General features: G+C 41.7%; 1 protein-coding gene across 1 annotated transcript in view; it reads left to right on the top strand.

Annotated features, from left to right (window-relative positions):
• The window catches only part of LOC142466674 (vomeronasal type-2 receptor 26-like), a 36,221-nt gene extending 20,001 nt beyond the window's left edge, over positions 1 to 16,220 (top strand). Inside the window, exon 3 of the mRNA XM_075571990.1 lies at positions 15,246 to 16,220. Coding sequence (XP_075428105.1) covers positions 15,246 to 16,156 — 911 coding nt within the window. The 3' untranslated portion in view covers positions 16,157 to 16,220. The remainder of the gene's footprint in view (positions 1 to 15,245) is intronic.
• The last annotated feature ends 4,282 nt before the right edge of the window (positions 16,221 to 20,502 follow it).

The raw sequence follows: 20,502 nt of genomic DNA, 5'->3' as shown, positions 1-20,502 counted from the left end.
ATAAAAGATAGACAGTGACGTCTATATTACTCCACCAAGCGTCTCGCTGAGCTCTTGGGCTCTGGTCAATGTAGTATCGTAGCTACATAGGATACCTATAGTCCTTCAAATCACATGCTCCGTGGTAGAGGTAAGTATATGTGATCAGATAATGTGATATTGTGCACTTTACGATCACTAATGATAATTCCCCTTGGTCCCCACTAGGAGTGTTGATTAGATGATAGAATATGTGTTCAAGGTAATTTATGTTTGGACATCTGTGTCCAAGCACAGGGATAAAATACACCTTGAACTGTGTTTGAATGGGACAGTTTGTCAAAAAATCAGTGTACTGAGACAGAGACTGATTCTCCAAGATCATGAAAAATGTATTGAATAGGTTCAAATATTGCCTCTAAATCGAGGTGGTGTTAAGTGACCCTGATAATGTAGTAAACCTGTCACATAAACATAGACATATAGATATTGGTGCTCCAAAAATAACTTTGTAGAGAGGGCAGTGTTATATCAACAGTTTAGCTTCCCTCAGTAACTCAAAAAATATTCACACTGTGTCCATATGGCATACCCACGGAGTGTGTAGACCGCGCATGCGTCATACGCGGTACTCCATCCCTACTCTGATTGGTTACCGTACCATGTGACAGGTTTTCATTGACGTCATATCCTTTCTCCCCCAAGCCTCTGTCACATGGTCTACTAGAGCCAATCAGAGATGGGATGGAGTTCCCATGCTCTGATTGGCTACCGTACCATGTGACAGGTTTTCATTGACGTCACATCCTTTCTCCCCCAAGCCTCTGTCACATGGTATACTAGAGCCAATCAGAGTAGGGGTGCAGTTCACACGCTCTGATTGGCTACCGTACCATGTGTGCACGGCCATGTGTCTTTTAATGACGTCATCTTAAAGGCAATTGAAGCAAATCCATTCTGATTTTCTGTGCTTTCATTGCCTTTAAGTGACGTCATCATTTTTATTTTTATCGGCCAAAACACATGGTTTTCACGGCCTAATCAGGACCGTGGGAACCATATGACGAAAATGTGACGTCATAGGCCTTTAAAAGCCTATGTCGTCTCATTTTGAAGCCAGACGCCGCGGAGGAAGGACCTCCGGAGAAGAAAGAAGACAAGGGCGTGGCCGAAGGCGGGAAGAAGACCCCGCCCGGAAGAAGATAGAAGAAAGAAGAATACAGATGAAGATGGATTACAATTAGAAGACCCGTGGATTGATTTGGATTTTTAGTTTAATGTTTATTTTTTTATGGTTTATTATTCTATGGGTTCCTGTGCCTGGTGGATTGGTTCGTGAGTAAGCTGCGCAATGGGAGTCGGTGGGGCCAAGTAATGGTAAGTGAACTAAAGAAATGTATTTTATTTAACTTGTTAATTTTTTTAAAAGCTTTTTTAACATGTGTATTTTTTTTTGTGGTATATCATTTCTTGCCACTGTATGTATGTATATATGTCTAGAGAGATATATACATACAGGGTAAGAAATGATGTTGTTTTAAAAGCTTGATTTGATGTGTTTTAAATTAATTTGTCTATGCTGCTATGCATTATTGTGAGTTTAAAGTATTTTAAAATTAGATAGATGTAATCCTTGGTATTGTATTGTGTGTTTGAGGGAGGTCAGGGATAGCCTTGGTTTTAAAGGTTGTATTTTGGTTGGTACTTATATTTTTTCACATGCTAAATTGTTCTGCTCCAGGCGTGAATTAGTTAATTGTTTCATTGTTCAGGATGGAGTGTCAATTGTTTAGGGATGTAAATAATGATTGCTAATTGATTTTTGTTTACTTGATTGGTTGTAATGTATTGATTGGAATGTGAGGTGTTTCATTGGCATTTGATGACTTAGATTGTGAGATCAGTTAGGATTATTAAAGGAAATTGATTTTATTGTAGTGTGTCTGTATGGAGAAGTGTGTGTATATATACTGTATATATATATATATATATATATATATATATATATATATATATATATCTGTATATATATATATATATATATATATATATATATATATATATATATATATATATATATATATATATATATATATATATATATATCTATTTGTATATATATATATATATATATATATATATATATATATATATATATATATATATATATATACTGTATATATAGTTGCATGATGAAGCCAGTGTACAAATTCATGGGTGAAGGGTGGGTATCGGTCCAGTGTGGCTTAACCCCTTAATCACCTTTGCGGTTATTATCTGATAAGGTGTTTAAGGGGTTAATTGATATCTGAATGTAATTGCAATGTATTGGCTTTGTATTTGCTATGTATTTTGTGGGCAAGACAAGGATGTTGCTGGCGACGGACACTTCGTATTGATGAGGTCAGTAGTACTTTATTTATTTTAATATGCTAGTTAATGTTTTTAATAATGGGCAATTAATCTATTATCCATATCTGGATAATAGTTATTTTGCACATTATTGTACTGTAGGTGTTGGGGGGAGGGAGGTGTATGTATTGAATGTATAGGCCAGGTTTATTTGTTTTACATTCAGGGTTGGTTCCGTGGTTCTGCGTGGGACCTCTGGAGACCACCTGCGGGTCTCCTCGGGTATCTCACGGGTATCAGGCTGGTGGTTCCACGGGTGACACATGCGGGGATGAAGCGGTGGTCTCACATCTGTGGGGGCACCGCCGACCCGTAGTCTGCGGGGATGAAGATGTGTGGTCCCACTTCTGTGGGGGCACCGCCGACCCGAAGGTGCGGGGATGATGATGTGTGGTCCCACTTCTGTGGGAGCACCGCGGACCCATAGTGAGCACTCGTGAGTTCCCCAGACACCCGTGGGAACAGCCCGAGGCCCCGCAGACACCTGTGGGTCTGACCCGGGGCTCCCAGACATCCGCGGGCCTACCGTGGGGACCCAATTGTGGCCCACGGTGACCCAAGGAGACCACCTGTGGGCCATGGTGCTGGCGGGACCTACCAGCAGGCCTCCAGAACCTGTGTAAAAAGGGATGCTGGTACCCTGTAGGTCTGTCCAGGTGCCCCGCCAGCCCACCGGGGACTCACGTGGGGCTGCGTTATGAACCCTGTATGTAAAAGAATAAATCATGTATTTATGGGGGTGCACAGGGGGTGGGTAATGTATTTAATAAATAGAATGATGTTTATTGTGGGTCACTGTATTGTTTTTATTGTGGGTACTGGGGGTAGGGGGGGGGTGTTTCCCCAACGGTTTGTGGGTAGGCCTCCCTTGTGGGTACTGGGTGAGGGTGGTTAGGCCTCAGGGGGGGGGGGTTAGTGTGGGAGGGTATGTAGGCATCCCGAGTGGTGGGTGAGGGTGGGTTAACCCCTTAATGACTATAGCGGTTAATAACCGCTATGGTGATTAAGGGGTTAGGGGACATTACTTTGTATGTTTTCATTTTTGTCTCTTTTTTGCAGCAGCGGAGGAGCCATGTGCAGGTGGGTAGTGGGTGTGGGTGTGGTTATTTACACGGGATCCCCCTCCCCACATTTACATACAGTACACTGCACTCACAGAAACACAGGCCAGGGAGATTTAACCTACACAATAGTGGAGGGGGGCTTACACAGATTAGTCAAGGTAGGGAAGCTTAGCAGACACATTAGGGGGAGGGGGTTTTACATAGATTACAGTGAAGGCAGGGAGGTTTAACACACACATTAAAAATATGTATTTAATGTATTTATTGTTTATTCTGCCTTAACCCTTCATTGCCTTAGCGGCTCTATGCTATAGTAATGAAGCAGCATTTCTGTATTTTTAATAATATTGAGCAGGAGCAGGGGGTCCCCTGAGCATTAATTTCTGGCTCAGGGAACCCCCTGCTCACTGTACAATATTATTAAAAATACAGAAATGCTGATTCGTTACCATAGCACATAGCCGCTAAGGTAAAGAACGATTCTTTATTTATATATGTGTTTTATTTATACTGTACATGTGCAGAGGGTCTCCGGAGCAGAACCGCTGTTGTTTTAGGTCCGGGGACCCCCTGCTCCCCGGGATACCATCCCTTTTAGGGGGTGCCGGTATCCCTCTGCTTGGTTTACAGGCCGCGGTCACGTGATCTGGACCTTTAAACGCAGAGGGAAACCGGCACCTCATAAAGGGGGCTGTATCTCGGGGAGCAGGGGGTCCCCCGACCTGAAAACAATGCGGTTCAGCTCCGGAGACCCCCTGAACATCTACACTATGAATAAAAATGTATTTCAAATGTATTTATTTATATTCATTAATTTATTTATTTAGATTTATTTTTATTTTTTTTTGGCGGCTGCTTTGTGTGTGTGAGTTTTTTTTATTGTGGGTAGTGGGGGTGGGTGAAGGGGGTATTAGCCCCAACGGTGGTTGTTTAGGGCTTGCGGGGGGTAGCGGGAGGGGTTAACCCCTTCATGACCGTAGCGGTATTAATTGCTACGGTCGTGAAGGGGTTAAGTGAACCCGAAACCCCCCCGCAAGTCCTAAACTCACACCAAGGGCCAAATACACCCTTCACACACCCCCGCTACCCACAATAAAGTGGGCACGGTGGGTTAACCCCTTCATTGCCTTAGCGGCTATACGCTATGGTAATGAAGCAGCATTTCTGTATTTTTAATAATATTGTGCAGGAGCAGGGGGTCCCCTGAGCATTAATTTTTGGCTCATGGAACCCCCTGCTCACTGTACAATATTATTAAAATACAGAAATGCTGCTTCGTTACCGTAGCACATAGCCGCTAAGGTAAGGAATGAGTTTTTATTTATATATGTGTTTTATTCATACTGTAGATGTGCAGAGGGTCTCCGGAGCTGTACCGCTGTGGTTTTAGGTCCGGGGACCCCCTGCTCCCCGAGATACAGACCCTTTAGGGGGTGCCGGTATCCCTCTGCTTTGTTCACAGGCCGCGGTCACGTGATCGGGATCTGAAATACAGAGGGATACCGGCACCTCATAAAGGGGTCTGTATCTCGGGGAGCAGGGGGTCCCCCGACCTGAAACCAACGCGGTTCAGCTCTGGAGACCCAATGCACATGTACACTATGAATAAAAATGTACAGTACTGTATGTTAGGGGGTATAGGGGACAGCTTCAAAGACAACAGCTCGCAAACGCCCCCATGTGTTTTTACACGGCATTGCAGTATTGCAGCCAGCGGGAATAAAATGCTTAAATCACAGCCGGGAAAATAACGCAATACACTCCGGGCGAAAACTATACAAAACCGAACATCACCGGGATATACTGAAATTTGCGGAACTAGCCGAGTTAGAATAAAGTTGGTTGCCTCTGTATACACATTCACCATTTTAACTCACTTGTACCACTAGATAGAGCAGATCAGTGGCTATAGCCATGATAGTTTATGTTATATCCTAATATCTAACATAGCTCTAGATACATTCTATGGTACAAGTGACCGCTGTGTTTTTCCTACTTTGGATACCGGGCTATTTATGCGAGATCTATATCAAAGTGGTTTAACTACGATATACTAGGTTATACTATACAAGTGGCACTGACCAATAGGTTACAATTCAGGTATACATGTACCGCTGTATATAGATGTGTTTTACTGTGATGCACTATAATATCTAGACCTCTGTTTGGACAACAATAGATATATACGGCGAATGTGGTTTAAAGGCATTCACTCCTTTTTGTCTCATATGATATATAGAGACTAACACATCTAATGAACAAATTTAGAGTTGCCCATTAAGGAATCACATACCTACTGTATATCACTACCGAGCTCTTAGACTATCTAAGATAAACTACAGCAAGGATATTTGGTATATGAGCATTTTTCTAGCCTGCCTGTCGTGTGATTGAGTATATACATTATACCATATATATTTAACTAACTACAGCTGTGACAATTGGATGTCAGGATATGTCAATATATTGAACAGTCAATTGTACTTACCCTACTTGACCTGCACATATCAACCTCATGACTATAGGGATTTTTAACAATGTATCTGTGTTTTTAAATTTCTATGTAGAATTAATAAAATTTTATTATTTTTTGATATCCTCGGTGATTCGGGAGTACCAGACATACAAGCAGTATTTCACTGCAGGACCACTGTGTCCATCATTATAATAAGTGTGACATTTGAGTGTTAACTATAAAGGGTTCCTTTCTAATCAAACCTTTTGATGAACACTGATACTATTGTGCATCTACCCTTTACAGCACCTGTCATAGATTATAGATACAATAAAAACATATGGTGATTGCGGTCTCACTCACGTATTCAATGTGAGTTTTGGAACAGCCCTTGTTCTGTATTGTGGGACCTGCTCCCGTACTATCTAGTAAATATTTATACAAATAGGGTGTCTACACTATTATAAAGACTATTTTTTCTTTATCTCTGTCAGTATGACAAATTTTTTTACTGAGGGACAAGACATTGATCACTGGCTTAATGAGGCTTTACAAATATTTTCCACTACATATAAACCTGATGAAGAAGGAACATCAACAGATATTAACAGCTATTTTAGAGAACTGAATAGGGTATACACCTCAAGAGCAAAAATCTGGTGGGAGGTGGCGAGTTTGGAAAATTATTTAAAAACTGAACTGGTCCCTAGAGGACTTAGAGTCAAACTCCCCCCTTCACACCAGGTAACAGACATAGACTTTATTGCAAAATGGCAAAAAATTCTGCTTAACTGCTCAGCACAACTGATGCAACTCCTTGTAGATTACGAGACTAATAGATTGAATGCAGTTAAAGCCGAGATTGTCACTCTAAGAGCAGATATACCCAAATGGCAGTCAAATACTCTCTTTGTAGAATTGGAAGATAAATTGAAATCCAATATTGATAAATTCACAAAAGACCTCAAAGAGAGAAAACAGAAGAAATTTATCAGGGATGATGACGATTTTAAAGAAGGAAAAATCTTTAGGTTTAAAACTAGATTTTCGTCTAAGCAAACACACTCAAAAACACAAGATTCCACAACAGACTGGGAAACCTCAGCCAGTGATCTAGAACAAGACACAGGTGCACAAGGATGAGAAGTCCATACTACCGATATAGATATCCCCTTTCCCTTACCACAAAGGTCAGGCCCCTCTTTTTTAGAGAACACAGGCCTTTTTCCAATTCCAACAACAAGAGGAAAACAAGGAGGGGAAAGGGAAAATTATCAAAGAGATCTAAGAGACAGGGAGAGATGGGCCTATCAGGAACCATCAAGGAGGAGGAATTCCCGGGGGAAGATAAGACGACGCAGATAATCAATTTATCTAGCAAAGTCCTCAATCCAAACCATATTGACGTCTTGTCAAATGGTTTATCCTTCTGTCCAACTAGCCAAATGGATTTATTCGACTGCATAAAAGATCTTAATCTATTCTGTCGCAAGCTATCACTGCACAAATTTTTCAAAAAACGGAAACAGTGTCAAATAGCTAATACCCCCCTAGAGTTCCTAAATACTCAAGACCTTAACAATTTAGAAAATCTAGAAGGACTTGATGAAGAAAGTTCTAGACCTCCAGGTGAGGGCCCCTTCACAGATCTCAAATTAAAATCAAAATTCACACCACCTGTAGATTGTTGCCCCAATGTCACTGTTTTTAATCAACTTGTTACTAAAGATTTGATTAAACTCAAAAGCACTAAAAGACCACAGAATCTAACCTATCAAGAAAGAACAGCTCTCAGAGACCTAGAAACAGATAAGACTATTGTAGTGAAACCTTCTGACAAGGGGGGTAATATTGTTATTCTTAATGAGGAAGATTATATACAAGAATCTAAACGTCTCCTCTCGGACAAACATTGTTACTCTGTCCTACGCACAGATCCTACTCAGACTTATCTGAACGAACTAAAAGTGATATTAGATCTAGGTCTAGAAGAGAAACTTATTGCTAAAAAGGAATATGACTTCATGATGATCAAGACTCCTAGAATTGCCACCTTCTACCATTTGCCTAAGATTCATAAAGAAAAGAGACCTCCACCTGGAAGACCCATAGTCTCAGGTATTGGCAATGTCACCGCTAATACAAGTGTTTATTTAGATAGAATCTTAAGACCATTTGTAGAAATTTTACCATCATATGTAAAAGATACAACAGATGTGTTACGCAAACTAGAAGGAGTCTATCTCAACTCTGACTCTATCTTAGTAGGCCTCGACGTAGAGGGGTTGTATTCTAGCATCCCCCATAAATTTGGTATGGATGCTGTTGCCCATTTCCTGAGAGCAAGAAATACAGACTGTACAGCGCACAACAATCTCATCCTCAAATTGTTGGACTATGTACTGACCCACAACTTCTTTGTTTTTCACAATACCCTGTATCACCAAATACAGGGTACAGCTATGGGGACCACATGTGCTCCCACCTATGCTAATTTATACCTAGGCTGTTGGGAGGAAACAGTGGTCTTCATAGAAGAGAACGAATTCTACACTGAACATATAGAGTTGTGGGTCAGATACATAGATGACATTTTCATGATTTGGAAGGGCTCAGAGACACTACTGCATGCCTTTATTGATAGTCTGAACAATAACAACTTCAATCTGAAACTGACAAGTCAATGTGATAAAAAACAAAATTGAATTTTTGGATATCACCATAACTAGGACTGACAGTGGTACTGTTGAGACGAACATTTTCAGAAAGCCAACCTCGACCAACAGTCTATTAAAAGCCAACAGCCATCACCCCAAACATGTGACTGACAATATCCCTATAGGACAATTTTTGAGATTGCGACGAAACTGCTCCTCTACGAAAGAATTCAACAGACAAGCAGGAGATATGTCCAGTAGATTTCAACAAAGAGGGTACAGCAATAAACTAATCAAACAAGCATACTATAGGGCATTAACATCCCCAAGAGATGAACTTTTGGCACCTAAAAAAACCCTTCCTCAAGAGGAAGTTATTAGATTTATATCAACATATAATAGTCATTCACAAATTACTAAAAACATCCTCTACAAACACTGGCATATCCTGCTGGGAGACTCTGATCTATGTAAAGTTCTCAGAGATAAACCTACAACAGGATACAGACGCAATACAAACATTAAAGACAGGTTAGTTCACAGCCATCTTGAAAAGAATCAGACTAAGACCTGGCTAGGTACTAAACCGTGTGGTTCCTTCCCATGTGCCAAATGTAAGGCCTGTCCCTTCATGACCACTACCAAACAATTCATGAACTCAGAGAAGGATGTAAAGTATATGATAAAAGACTTTATCAATTGCCTCACCTGCGGAACTATTTATCTTATGATTTGTGATTGCGGCATTATGTATGTGGGTAAAACCCACAGACCTCTAAAGACGAGGATTTTAGAACATATTGGTAGTGTTAGGAATGCCACAGATACCACAGTTGCGAGGCATGTCATCGAACAACATAAAGGTGACACTAAAGTAATGCACTTCTGTGGTATTGAGCATATACCTAGAGATCAAAGAGGTGGTAACTGGGACCAACGACTTTTACAACAGGAGAGTCGATGGATATTCCAGCTGCAAACTATGGCACCACTGGGATTAAACGAAGGGTTTATTTTTTCCCCGTTTATTTAATGCTGCCAAGTATGTATAAGACTATATTATGTATGGATATTGAATATGGTTCTCATTTAATCATTTCTACACAGTATATTACATATAACACATCACTAGTTACAAGCTAAATTTGACCTGCATTGACCATTAGTGGGCAGGCCATTTTACCTTAATAACACTCCTACATTAATATACTGTACTATATATATTATTTACTGCATAATGTGAATTACTGATCAGGTTGATGAAAAGGTTTTCACAGAAATGAATTTCTCCAATTTACTAACTCACAATACTCTCTAATTTATGGTTGTGGATTTGATTTTATTTTCATTAATTTCTACAGAGTATATTAAGTGAACTTAAAGTGATTTGTTACCGGCTCTAACCACACCCAATCTGTGATTAAATAGTGCACACAAAAAATAAAATTCAAAATAAATGTGTCAAGGTGATCACTGATCAAATTCTCAACCTTCCAGTAATATGTACAGATTCCTTTCAATAGTAGCTCGTCCGGGATGGGGAGGGAGCGAAGATAGCAGGGATACACCATGAAAAATAAAAAATAAATGCATACAATAGTGCAATAAGGTTTTTTCAATCTGGATAAAGCATGTACGTCTTGGCTCTATAGCAATGCCTACTTACAGCAGGTCAAATGGTAAAAAGCATTGATATACACAATAGGTAGAAAGGTGTCAGGATCTTCAGGAACAACAGCCTTGGTTTACAGCATATGATATCAGCACCTCAGCTCAGACGTCAGTGGATGTGGTTGGATCAGAGGCATGCAAAAGAAAGGCAGACCATAGTGTCGATCGTGCATAAAATTTATATATAAAACAACAGTAAAGCTTTAAGAATCGTACTCACATTGTGTACATATTCAAAGTTCACATAAGGTTTTACTTGAGGCAAATGGAGTGCCGGCTCAGTGTGGAACAGTTCACCGAGGGTCTTCTCCTTAACTCACAACCGACCGGGTGGGAGATGGCGTCTGACGTCACATCCGCTGTTAGGGTGACGACATCCGGTCTTAGAGGGGAGCGGTGAGGGAACTCGGCAACTCTGGAGCCTTCAGTGAAAAGAGCAGCTGCAGCAAAGAACGTGGCTCTACGCGTTTCGTTGTGCTAGACAACTTCCTCAGGAGCAATGAATAGCACTCTAATGAGCTGTGGATATTTATATGCTAAACAATTAGACAAATAAGCAATTAAACAATTTAATATGACAATTTAATTATTACTGAATAAATTTAAAAGGCACACTGGTTCTCCAATAAAGCTGGTACATAACTCAGTGTTCAAAACGGCGCAATGGTGATACAATTAAGCATTTAAAAACAACATCTAAGTGAATAAAAATAGAAATCTAATCATAACACTAAGCTAATTTATTTATAGGGAGCCATAGCTGATTGTGTCTTATGTACTCACAGAGCAACGAGGGAGAGAGAGGGGAGAAGAGTATAAGAATGGATTAGTAACATATAAATATTGATTAAAATATACACTTATATACATCAAAAGTATTAAAAATTAAATACATTCATGATTAATATATAATTAAATTCATGATAATATATATAAAAACCTATTTATTCTTTTAATAAGTGACCCAATACTTCATAGTTAAAACAAGGAGAAACACCTGATATGTAACTGAAGAAATAATGTCAGAGGGAGAGGTCGCAGCAAAGAGATAAGGGGCAGACAATGTATTAGATGAGAAATGGGATAATCTCAAATTCTGCATTAAGCCCATTGGGCATTAAAGTTTTTAGTCTATGTATCCAATACATCTCACGTCTGCTCAGATCTATATCTCTGCTGCGACCCCTCCAATGTTGTTGCACATGTTCGATGGCAGGGAATTTTAGACCTTTAATGTTTGAGTTGTGGTGCTTGGCAAAGTGTTTGGACACACTATGCGTTAGTATGCCTCTCCTGATGTTGCTGAGGTGTGCTACAATGCGTGTTCTGATGGCTCTTTTAGTTTTTCCCACGTATTGTAGTCCACAGGGGCATTCTAATAAGTATATGACATAGTCACTGTGGCAATTCATATATTGCTTTATTTTGAAGTGTTCTTTATTTACATTGCACATAAAATTCTTCTTATCTGTCTGTTTATGTTCACTTGCCTTGCACGTTGTACAACCAAAAAAGCCCTCCAACTTTTGGAGCCATCCTTTGTTTTTTGTTTCTATCTTTTTTAAGGCACTTGGAGCAACGATACTTTTTAGGTTTTGTGCTTTTTTTAAAATTATTTTTGGGTTCTCTGGGAGTGTGCTGTTTAAAATTGGGTCACTCTTTAAAAATATTACACATAACCACTATTAATTTAATGTTCACGTTAATTAGACCTGCATTGACCATTAGGGCAGGTTCTATATGTTTTAAGCACAGTCCTACATCACTACACTCACTATTCAATATTTAATAATTTTCAAGGATGTTACTTATTTGTTTATTTATATTTAACACTAATATCACAACATATTAATTATATATAGAGGTTGTGGAATTGATTTGATTTTCATTCACTTCTACACAGTACATTACACATAATACACTATAGATTTAATGATGACGTTAACTAGACCTGCATTGACCATTAGGGGCAGGTTCTCTATATATATTTTAAGCACAGTCCTACATCACTTTATTATACTATATAAATAATATTTCTCATGGATGTTAAGTATTTATTTACATCTAACACTGTAATATTATTAATTATATTCAACACATAACACAATTATAGATAGAGGATCACTTAGTTAGTGTTGACAAGATTATGATGGTTATATCTAAACCCTAATTGCAATAATCTCCACTTATCACCTTTACATATCGCCCAATACTGCTAATTCTGTATTTATTCCATCGGCAGTGGGATATTATTAAACATCTTTTACACCAATAATACTTACTTTGACATATGTCTGATGTGAATAAGCCTAACAACGACAGGACACCAATGAATGGAAACAAGACAGATTTGATCTTTTTATTCCTGTTCATTACCATAATTAATATCTTAACAATAACCATACTGTAAGAGATGACAAAACACATCCACTATCATACTTACCTTATTTTAAATTATATACCTCTACTGGACATACTGCTGCGGCCAAGTTTATTCGAGCATTTGCCCGTTCTTGGCCGCAGCAGTAGCCTGGCGCGCGCCCGAGGGTGACGGGCGCGCGCCGAAGCAGCGGAAGAGCGCCCTCCGATCGGGGCGCTCTCCCTACCGCTGCCGGGTCCGCCGGGTCCCCCGGAACCCCCTGCCGCCGTCCCCCACATCGCGGGACACAAGGGCTCCCTCAGGGAGCCCTGGACACGCGTGCAGGGGGCGCAGGCTCCCGAAGACGCGTGACCGCGCGTCTATGACGCGCGGCACGCCGAGGGGCGGCCACTAGCAAGCCGGGAAATCTCCCGGCTTGCGGATCTGGCCGATGCGCAATAAAGCGTGTCGGTAGTGTATAGCCGCAATAACATACTCCAATCCGACATGGCAAGAGAGCTAGTACACCTTTAAGTTCGGTCTACCTCCTGGTGTGACACGAACCTATTGATTCAGATTCCACCAATTACAATCCCGGTTTTGAATCATTTTATTTCGTCTGGGGCTATAAAAACTGCACCGGGGACATAATTTCTTTATCCCTCCTTCCCCTGATGAAGCGTGGTAAACACGTGAAACGTGCGTCGGGACGTAAGACGTCACGTTAGTGACGTCATCGAGTGGCGACATCCTCACAGCAGGAACTACGGGCAGGCTTGTATCGTGCTGAGAATATATACATTCACCATTTTAACTCACTTGTACCACTAGATAGAGCAGATCAGTGGCTACAACCATGATAGTTTATGTTATATCCTAATATCTAACATAGCTCTAGATACATTCTATGGTACAAGTGACCGCTGTGTTTTTCCTACTTTGGATACCGGGCTATTTATGCGAGATCTATATCAAAGTGGTTTAACTACGATATACTAGGTTATACTATACAAGTGGCAGTGACCAATAGGTTACAATTCAGGTATACATGTACCGCTGTATATAGATGTGTTTTACTGTGATGCACTATAATATCTAGACCTCTGTTTGGACAACAATAGATATATACGGCGAATGTGGTTTAAAGGCATTTACTCCTTTTTGTCTCATGTGATATATAGAGACTAACACATCTAATGAACAAATTTAGAGTTGCCCATTAAGGAATCTCATACCTACTGTATATCACTACCGAGCTCTTAGACTATCTAAGATACACTACAGCAAGGATATTTGGTATATGAGCATTTTTCTAGCCTGCCTGTCGTGTGATTGAGTATATACATTATACCATATATATTTAACTAACTACAGCTGTGACAATTGGATGTCAGGATATGTCAATATATTGAACAGTCAATTGTACTTACCCTATTTGACCTGCACATATTAACCTCATGACTATAGGGATTTTTAACAATGTATCTGTGTTTTTAAATTTCTATGTAGAATTAATACAATTTTATTATTTTTTGATATCCTCGGTGATTCGGGAGTACCAGACATACAAGCAGTATTTCACTGCGGGACCACTGTGTCCATCATTATAATAAGTGTGACATTTGAGTGCTAACTATAAAGGGTTCCTTTCTGATCAAACCTTTTGATGAACACTGATACTTTCGTAATGTCCTTACAGGATTCGTTCGGGAATCCTTAGCTCAAACAAATTCTGGAAGAAGGGTACGGTCCTTCGTTACGATGTAGTTAACCCCTCACACTCCGGAACCGGTGACGCTGGATCTTGGTTGATCTTAGGTGAATCTTACTGGAATTGGAGGTATGTGCCTAAAGGAGGCACCAAAAGATCCCTTTTGAAAAGCGCACAGCAAAACCTTATAGTATAATATGGTCAGGGGTGAATAAATGTGTGCATAAAAATTAAAACGTTTTATTAAATGTCTTTATTAAAAATCTTTATACAAATAGTATTGTGTAGTGTAATGTGTATGACACAGATAAAATAGACTAGGAGAGTCTATAGTACTACTCAGGTACCCTAGTAGCTACCAATGATGAACAATGCTACATATTTACTACTGGCAGTTGATAACTGAAATTTCTGCAGAGTGGTGCTATTTTTATTAGCAGGATTATTTGCTGCGCATATAGCGCAGTGTATTGATCAACACAATGCATCATTGGTAGCTACTAGGGTACCTGAGTAGTACTATAGACTCTCCTAGTCTATTTTATCTGTGTCATACACATTACACTACACAATACTATTTGTATAAAGATTTTTAATAAAGACATTTAATAAAACGTTTTTATTTTTATGCACACATTTATTCACCCCTGACCATATTATACTATAAGATTTTGCTGTGCGCCTTCCAAAAGGGATCTTTTGGTGCCTCCTTTAGGCACATATCTCCAATTCTATATGTATATATATATATATAAGCATGGGAATGCATACAGATTATCACACATAATTACATTAACCCCTCGTCTCCTGCACGATGGTAGGGGTTGCCACCTAGGGGGTAAACCCTTTATTACCGGGCTTGCAACCCCACCGATATTTTTCCGTATAACACTAAATATGTTTCTGAAAGATCTGAGTATTACTAATGTTTCCCCAGATGTGGAAATCTGTACACCATGCCCGGAGGATCAGTGGCCCAATGAAGACAGGAACAGATGTATCCCCAAAGTTACAGATTTCTTATCTCTTGAAGATGTTCTGGGTGAATTGTTATCTTTCCTCTCTTTGCTTCTCTCCTTTCTGACTGTCATGGTCATGATGCTCTTTGTGAGATATCGGGACACTCCCATCGTCAAGGCCAATAACCGGGACCTCAGCTTTGTTCTCTTATGCTCCCTCATGCTGAGCTTCCTGTGCTCTCTACTTTTCATTGGACGTCCCATGGATGTAAACTGTATACTCAGACAAACCTCTTTTGGTATCATCTTCACTGTGGCTGTGTCTTCTGTACTGGCCAAGACTGTCATGGTTGTCATCGCCTTCACAGCCACCAAGCCAGGGAGCAGGTTGAAGAAGTGGGTGGGGACCAGAATAGCTCATGGTATAGTCATAATGAGCTCATTTATTCAAGTTATGATATGTGTGATCTGGTTGTCCATCTCTGCTCCTTTCCAGGATGTTAACATGAACTCGGAGGTTGGGAAAATAATAATTGAATGTAATGAAGGCTCTTTGGTTGCATTCTACTCTGTCCTTGGTTATATGGGACTTCTGGCAGCTGTGAGCTTCATTGTAGCATTCCTCGCTAGGACATTACCTGACAGCTTCAATGAGGCCAAGTACATCACCTTCAGCATGTTGATGTTCTGTAGTGTTTGGGTTTCCTTCATCCCAGCCTACCTGAGCACAAAAGGCAAATATATGGTGACTGTTGAGATATTTGCAATGTTAGCTTCTGGCTCAGGGCTTTTTGGATGTATATTTATTCCCAAATGTTATGTTATCCTTTTGAAACCAGAACAAAACACTAGAGAATATCTGATGGGGAGATCTAATGCTAACATGTAGAAGATGAAATAAGCTTACATTTCATATTGTCTTCTTTAATGTTTATTCATGTCTCTATCTGTGCAGGCAGAGTGAGCCTAATCTGTCCAAGGCTCTAGCTGTGATGAGTTGACTAACTGAGCACAGAAGGAATATCTTACAATATATATATATATATATATATATATATATATATATATATATATATATATATATATATCTTACAATATATATATATTTTCGAGCTTATAGAAACATTACATTGGATTGACTCTTTCTAACTCCTTAGTCCTAGTCGACTGGGTGTGTCAGAATTGTAGAAGAAACAAAGCTTCACCCTTGTTTTAGGAGAACAATAGTTTATGCAATTTTAAAGGTTAAACATTTTCTTGAACCAATCTCTTACCCATAATCCCTTTCTATACTTGGCAAGAGTCTGAAGTTATAAACTACATGTCACAGGAGACCAGGCATTTACACCTGTTACCAGTTTCCCCCTCTCTGAGGTTATGCCCCTTTGTTATGTTACCTCTGTTCGGTCAGTAGAGTTGCGGCTGGTTGTGGGGGCGTGCGGATGCGCGTGCACGCGTGTCATGAGCTTCGATAGAGGGGGCGTGCAGCGGGAGGTTGTGGTGTGTGCCGAGATGGCAATCGCGTCGCCGGGGGCTCAGGTGATTGCAGAGAGAGCAGCCATCTTAGAGAAGCTCGCGCATGCGCAGAGCGGTGGCCATTCTAGTTCGCGAATGCGCAGTGTAAAAGCACGCGAATGCTAGCCAATAAGGGAAGGCTCTGGGAAAGGACTACAAGTCCCATGAGCCTTAGCAGTGTCCCACCTGATGCCAGGGAGCCTTTAGGAGCTGGAGAAGTGCTGCAGGCAGGATAAGGAAGTGTGTCACAGGGAGCATGCAGGCAGAGTGTGACAGGGAGAGGTAGGGGGCAGAGGGTCCATGTGGAGGGCAAGTAAGCCTCTACACTAGGCAAGTATATATCCCCCCTAGGCCTAAAATAGGCCCTGAGTCAACCATAGCTTGTGGCTGCTACAGGGACAGGCCATAGCTTAGGGAACGGATCCCTGTAGTACCTAGATATATTAGGGACACTGCAGACGCTGAACTCCTTGAAGAGAGGTTTGGGATCAGGCCTCACTGAAGAGACTGCAGAGACATTGCCTTGGTGGGATCAACTTGATGACGTCGGTGTGGGAGAGAGAGGATTGGCGGATCCTTTGCGAAGCCTCATCAGACCGGGTGCTGTCGCGCCCGGCAGGTAAAGGTCAACAAGTGCACCAACATACCGGTCTATACCCAGGCACTGATCACGTCTATAAGGGTGGGTTCTTTGGGGACACTGTAGGACTAGTGGCCAAGGGACTTAACATACTGTGGAATGCTTGGGGACTCTGTGTGAGATACACATTTCTCTGGGCATGGTGTGGGACACGGTGGTGGGTAGCATTTCAGGAGAGTAAGTCCTGCAAGGCGTGTGGTATTTGTGTATATGTATCTTACTCATAAGGGAGAGTAATTCTATGATCTATTCAATTGCACTACAGTAAAGGCTGCATTATTTTACACTGTGTGGGTGTTTATTATTGTGTCCTGTGAGGGGCTGCTTCCACTCTTCTGGGATCCCTCACAGGTGGAGGCGCTGCACCAGAGTAAGTATACACCCCAGGCTCTCCGTGGCAGAGGCTCAGGCTCCTGGAGCCAACAGGTATAAGAGCAGCAATTACTAGTTTCCTGTGTTCTAGGGGAAACAGGGCTATATTTGGAGGCGCTGCTGAGATTCCAGACCTGGGGTGTCCTATTCAGTATTCCAAATTGTTTTATTTACTTCTCCACAATGTTTGTGCCCTCAAGGCTGGAGGTCCACACATGGGCCTTGAAGCTTAGCATGACTCCCAACCACTTGGTGGCCGTAGGCAACGTGCCTGCTTGTGTATCCTTGATTCAGGAGCATGTTCGTAAACTCCCCGAGCTAGCTCATACGTGGGTCATAGGGCGAAGGTATGACCCCACTTTGCAATGGAGTGCTCTAATAATGGATGTTGGTCACGCCATATGTGAGGAAGATGGTCCCCAATTCCTAAGTTTGCCAGGGGCTCCAACAGGTGTGTGCCCGATTATCTATCCTGAAATGCAGATTAAGTCACAACCCTGTTGTCCCAGTATTGACTTGCAAGAGATTGCTATGCGCTTTTCATCCTCCCCACCAGAAAGTAGTTGCGGAGATGACGTTAGTGTTTCATCCTGTGCCAACTGTCGTTGAAGTATAATGAGCTCAAGCCCTACTAGGATGGGCGATATACAACTGCTAGCCAGGGTCATACAGAAATTGGGTGAGTCCAAGTCTGAATCTCCACCCCCACAGCCATATTGCAAATTAAGAATCTTTTCGGGGGTCAAGCCCACTCCTACCGGCGAAGATGCATTCGAAGTCTGGAAGGAATATACTTCCCAGGTTCTAGACGAATGGACCTGTACTGATGCCATTAAACGACAAAGAATAATGGAATGTCTAAGACCTCCCGCTTCCACCACGATAAAGATGTACAAGGACCAGCATGAAGAGATCAAGGCTCAACAAATGATGGACTCTATTATTTGGGCCTACGGAAAGGAAGACGACGTGAGTGAACTATGGACCAAGTACTACAATCTCCGACAGAAAGGCGAAGAAGACCAATCCGATTTTATACAGTGACTCCAACTGGTCTTGTGGGACCTACGCTCCCGTAAAGTCATTACCGCATCACCTGTGGATGAGTATCGACGCACCCAATTTCTACGAGGAGCTATACCCACACACCATATCGTGGTCATGATTAGATGTGCCCTGATGAAAGGAGAGCCCCTTTCGTTAGAAGATCTACTGGATGAGGTAAAGTCCATGAGGCCCATACTAGACTACATATTCCTAAGAAGGATAAATATTTGCGTAAGGAAGAGACCAAAGAGGTATCCCGCCAAAAATCCATGGGGACTCCTGCTGTGAAGGAAACCTCTCCCGCTGAGAGTCCTAGGCCAATGCCTCGATCACCCAGAAATTCACAACAATATGGTGAACACACATGCTACCACTGTGGACGACCAGATCATTTCGGTAGAGAGTGTCCAAAACGGCAAAGATCTCCCATCAGTGCCAAATCCCTTTCGGTCCGAGCACAGCAAACCCTCACTATGTTCCAGTCCTTACCCGAAGAGAGTGGAAGAGAAGTAAGGGTCCAAACAGAAGATGAACTTCCCCCCGATGTCTACAGTAGAGTAGGACCCACTGCGATCATATGAGTTGTCGTGGAAGGAGTCTACTCTTCAGCGCTACTGGACACAGGGTCTCAGGTGTCTATCATCTATCGTCCATTCTACGATCAGCACCTCAGCCACCTTCCTTTGCAGTCGGCAGAGAAGATGACATTGTGGGGGCTGAGAAAAGACAATTACCCCATAGACGGAACAGTGGCAGTCAAGGTTGATATCCTGCAGTTGAACACTAATAAATCACACCCCATGACAGTGGAAGCCCTGGTTTGCCCCGAGGCTCGAGAACATCCCAGTGCACCCATCATATTAGGCACGAATGCAGACATTGTGATGTCGGTGATTCGCTCGTATCTTCATGAAGCCGGTGAGCTGCCGTTGTCATCCCTGAAAATAGCCCATGGACTAAAGGATGAATGCTATCGGATAGCGTCTCAAGAAGAGTATGGCGAAATCTTCAATCAAGAACGAGGGTAGTGGAGATTCCACCAGGGGGAGTAAGACACATGACAGCGCTGGTCAAGTATTACGGTCACCAGGAAACCGATAGATATTTTTCATAGAGACCTTCCCCGAGTCTGAGCTTCATTGGGGGTACCGAATGATACCCGAAGTATGTGAGTGGAAATCAGACATCCCTAAGAAGATTACAGTGTCTATTCAGAATACTTCCTTGCACACCATGTCATTTGAAGTAGGACAAAGGCTGGGCAAGATATACCCAGTGGATCCCGTGGACGATATCGTGACAGTCAATGCTACCAGTGTGGGGGAAAAGGCAGAAGAACTGCAGTTTGACTTCGGGGGAATCTCCACTGGAGGAAGAGTTGAAAGAGAGGCTATGTGCTCTGTTGAGAGAGCGACGAGAAGTGTTCTCTACGAGCGAGATGGACGTGGGATGTAGCCGCAACGCTCAGCACACGAATCGTCTGAATGATGACACTCCGTTCCAGGAAAGATCCTGGCGTATAGCTCCCCGAGATGTGGAGGATGTGCGGAATGTACTAAAGGATATGGAGACGGCCGGTATAGTGACCGAATCTCGAAGTCCCTACGCTTCGCTGTCACAGTAGGGTCAGGGTTATAGCATACACCTTATCATCTGGGTTG

Source organism: Ascaphus truei, chromosome 1, assembly GCF_040206685.1.
Source record: "Ascaphus truei isolate aAscTru1 chromosome 1, aAscTru1.hap1, whole genome shotgun sequence".
NCBI classification, from domain to species: domain Eukaryota; kingdom Metazoa; phylum Chordata; class Amphibia; order Anura; family Ascaphidae; genus Ascaphus; species Ascaphus truei.
The sequence above is the reverse complement of the archived record's forward strand: the minus strand, read 5'-3'. Positions and strand labels throughout refer to the sequence as shown.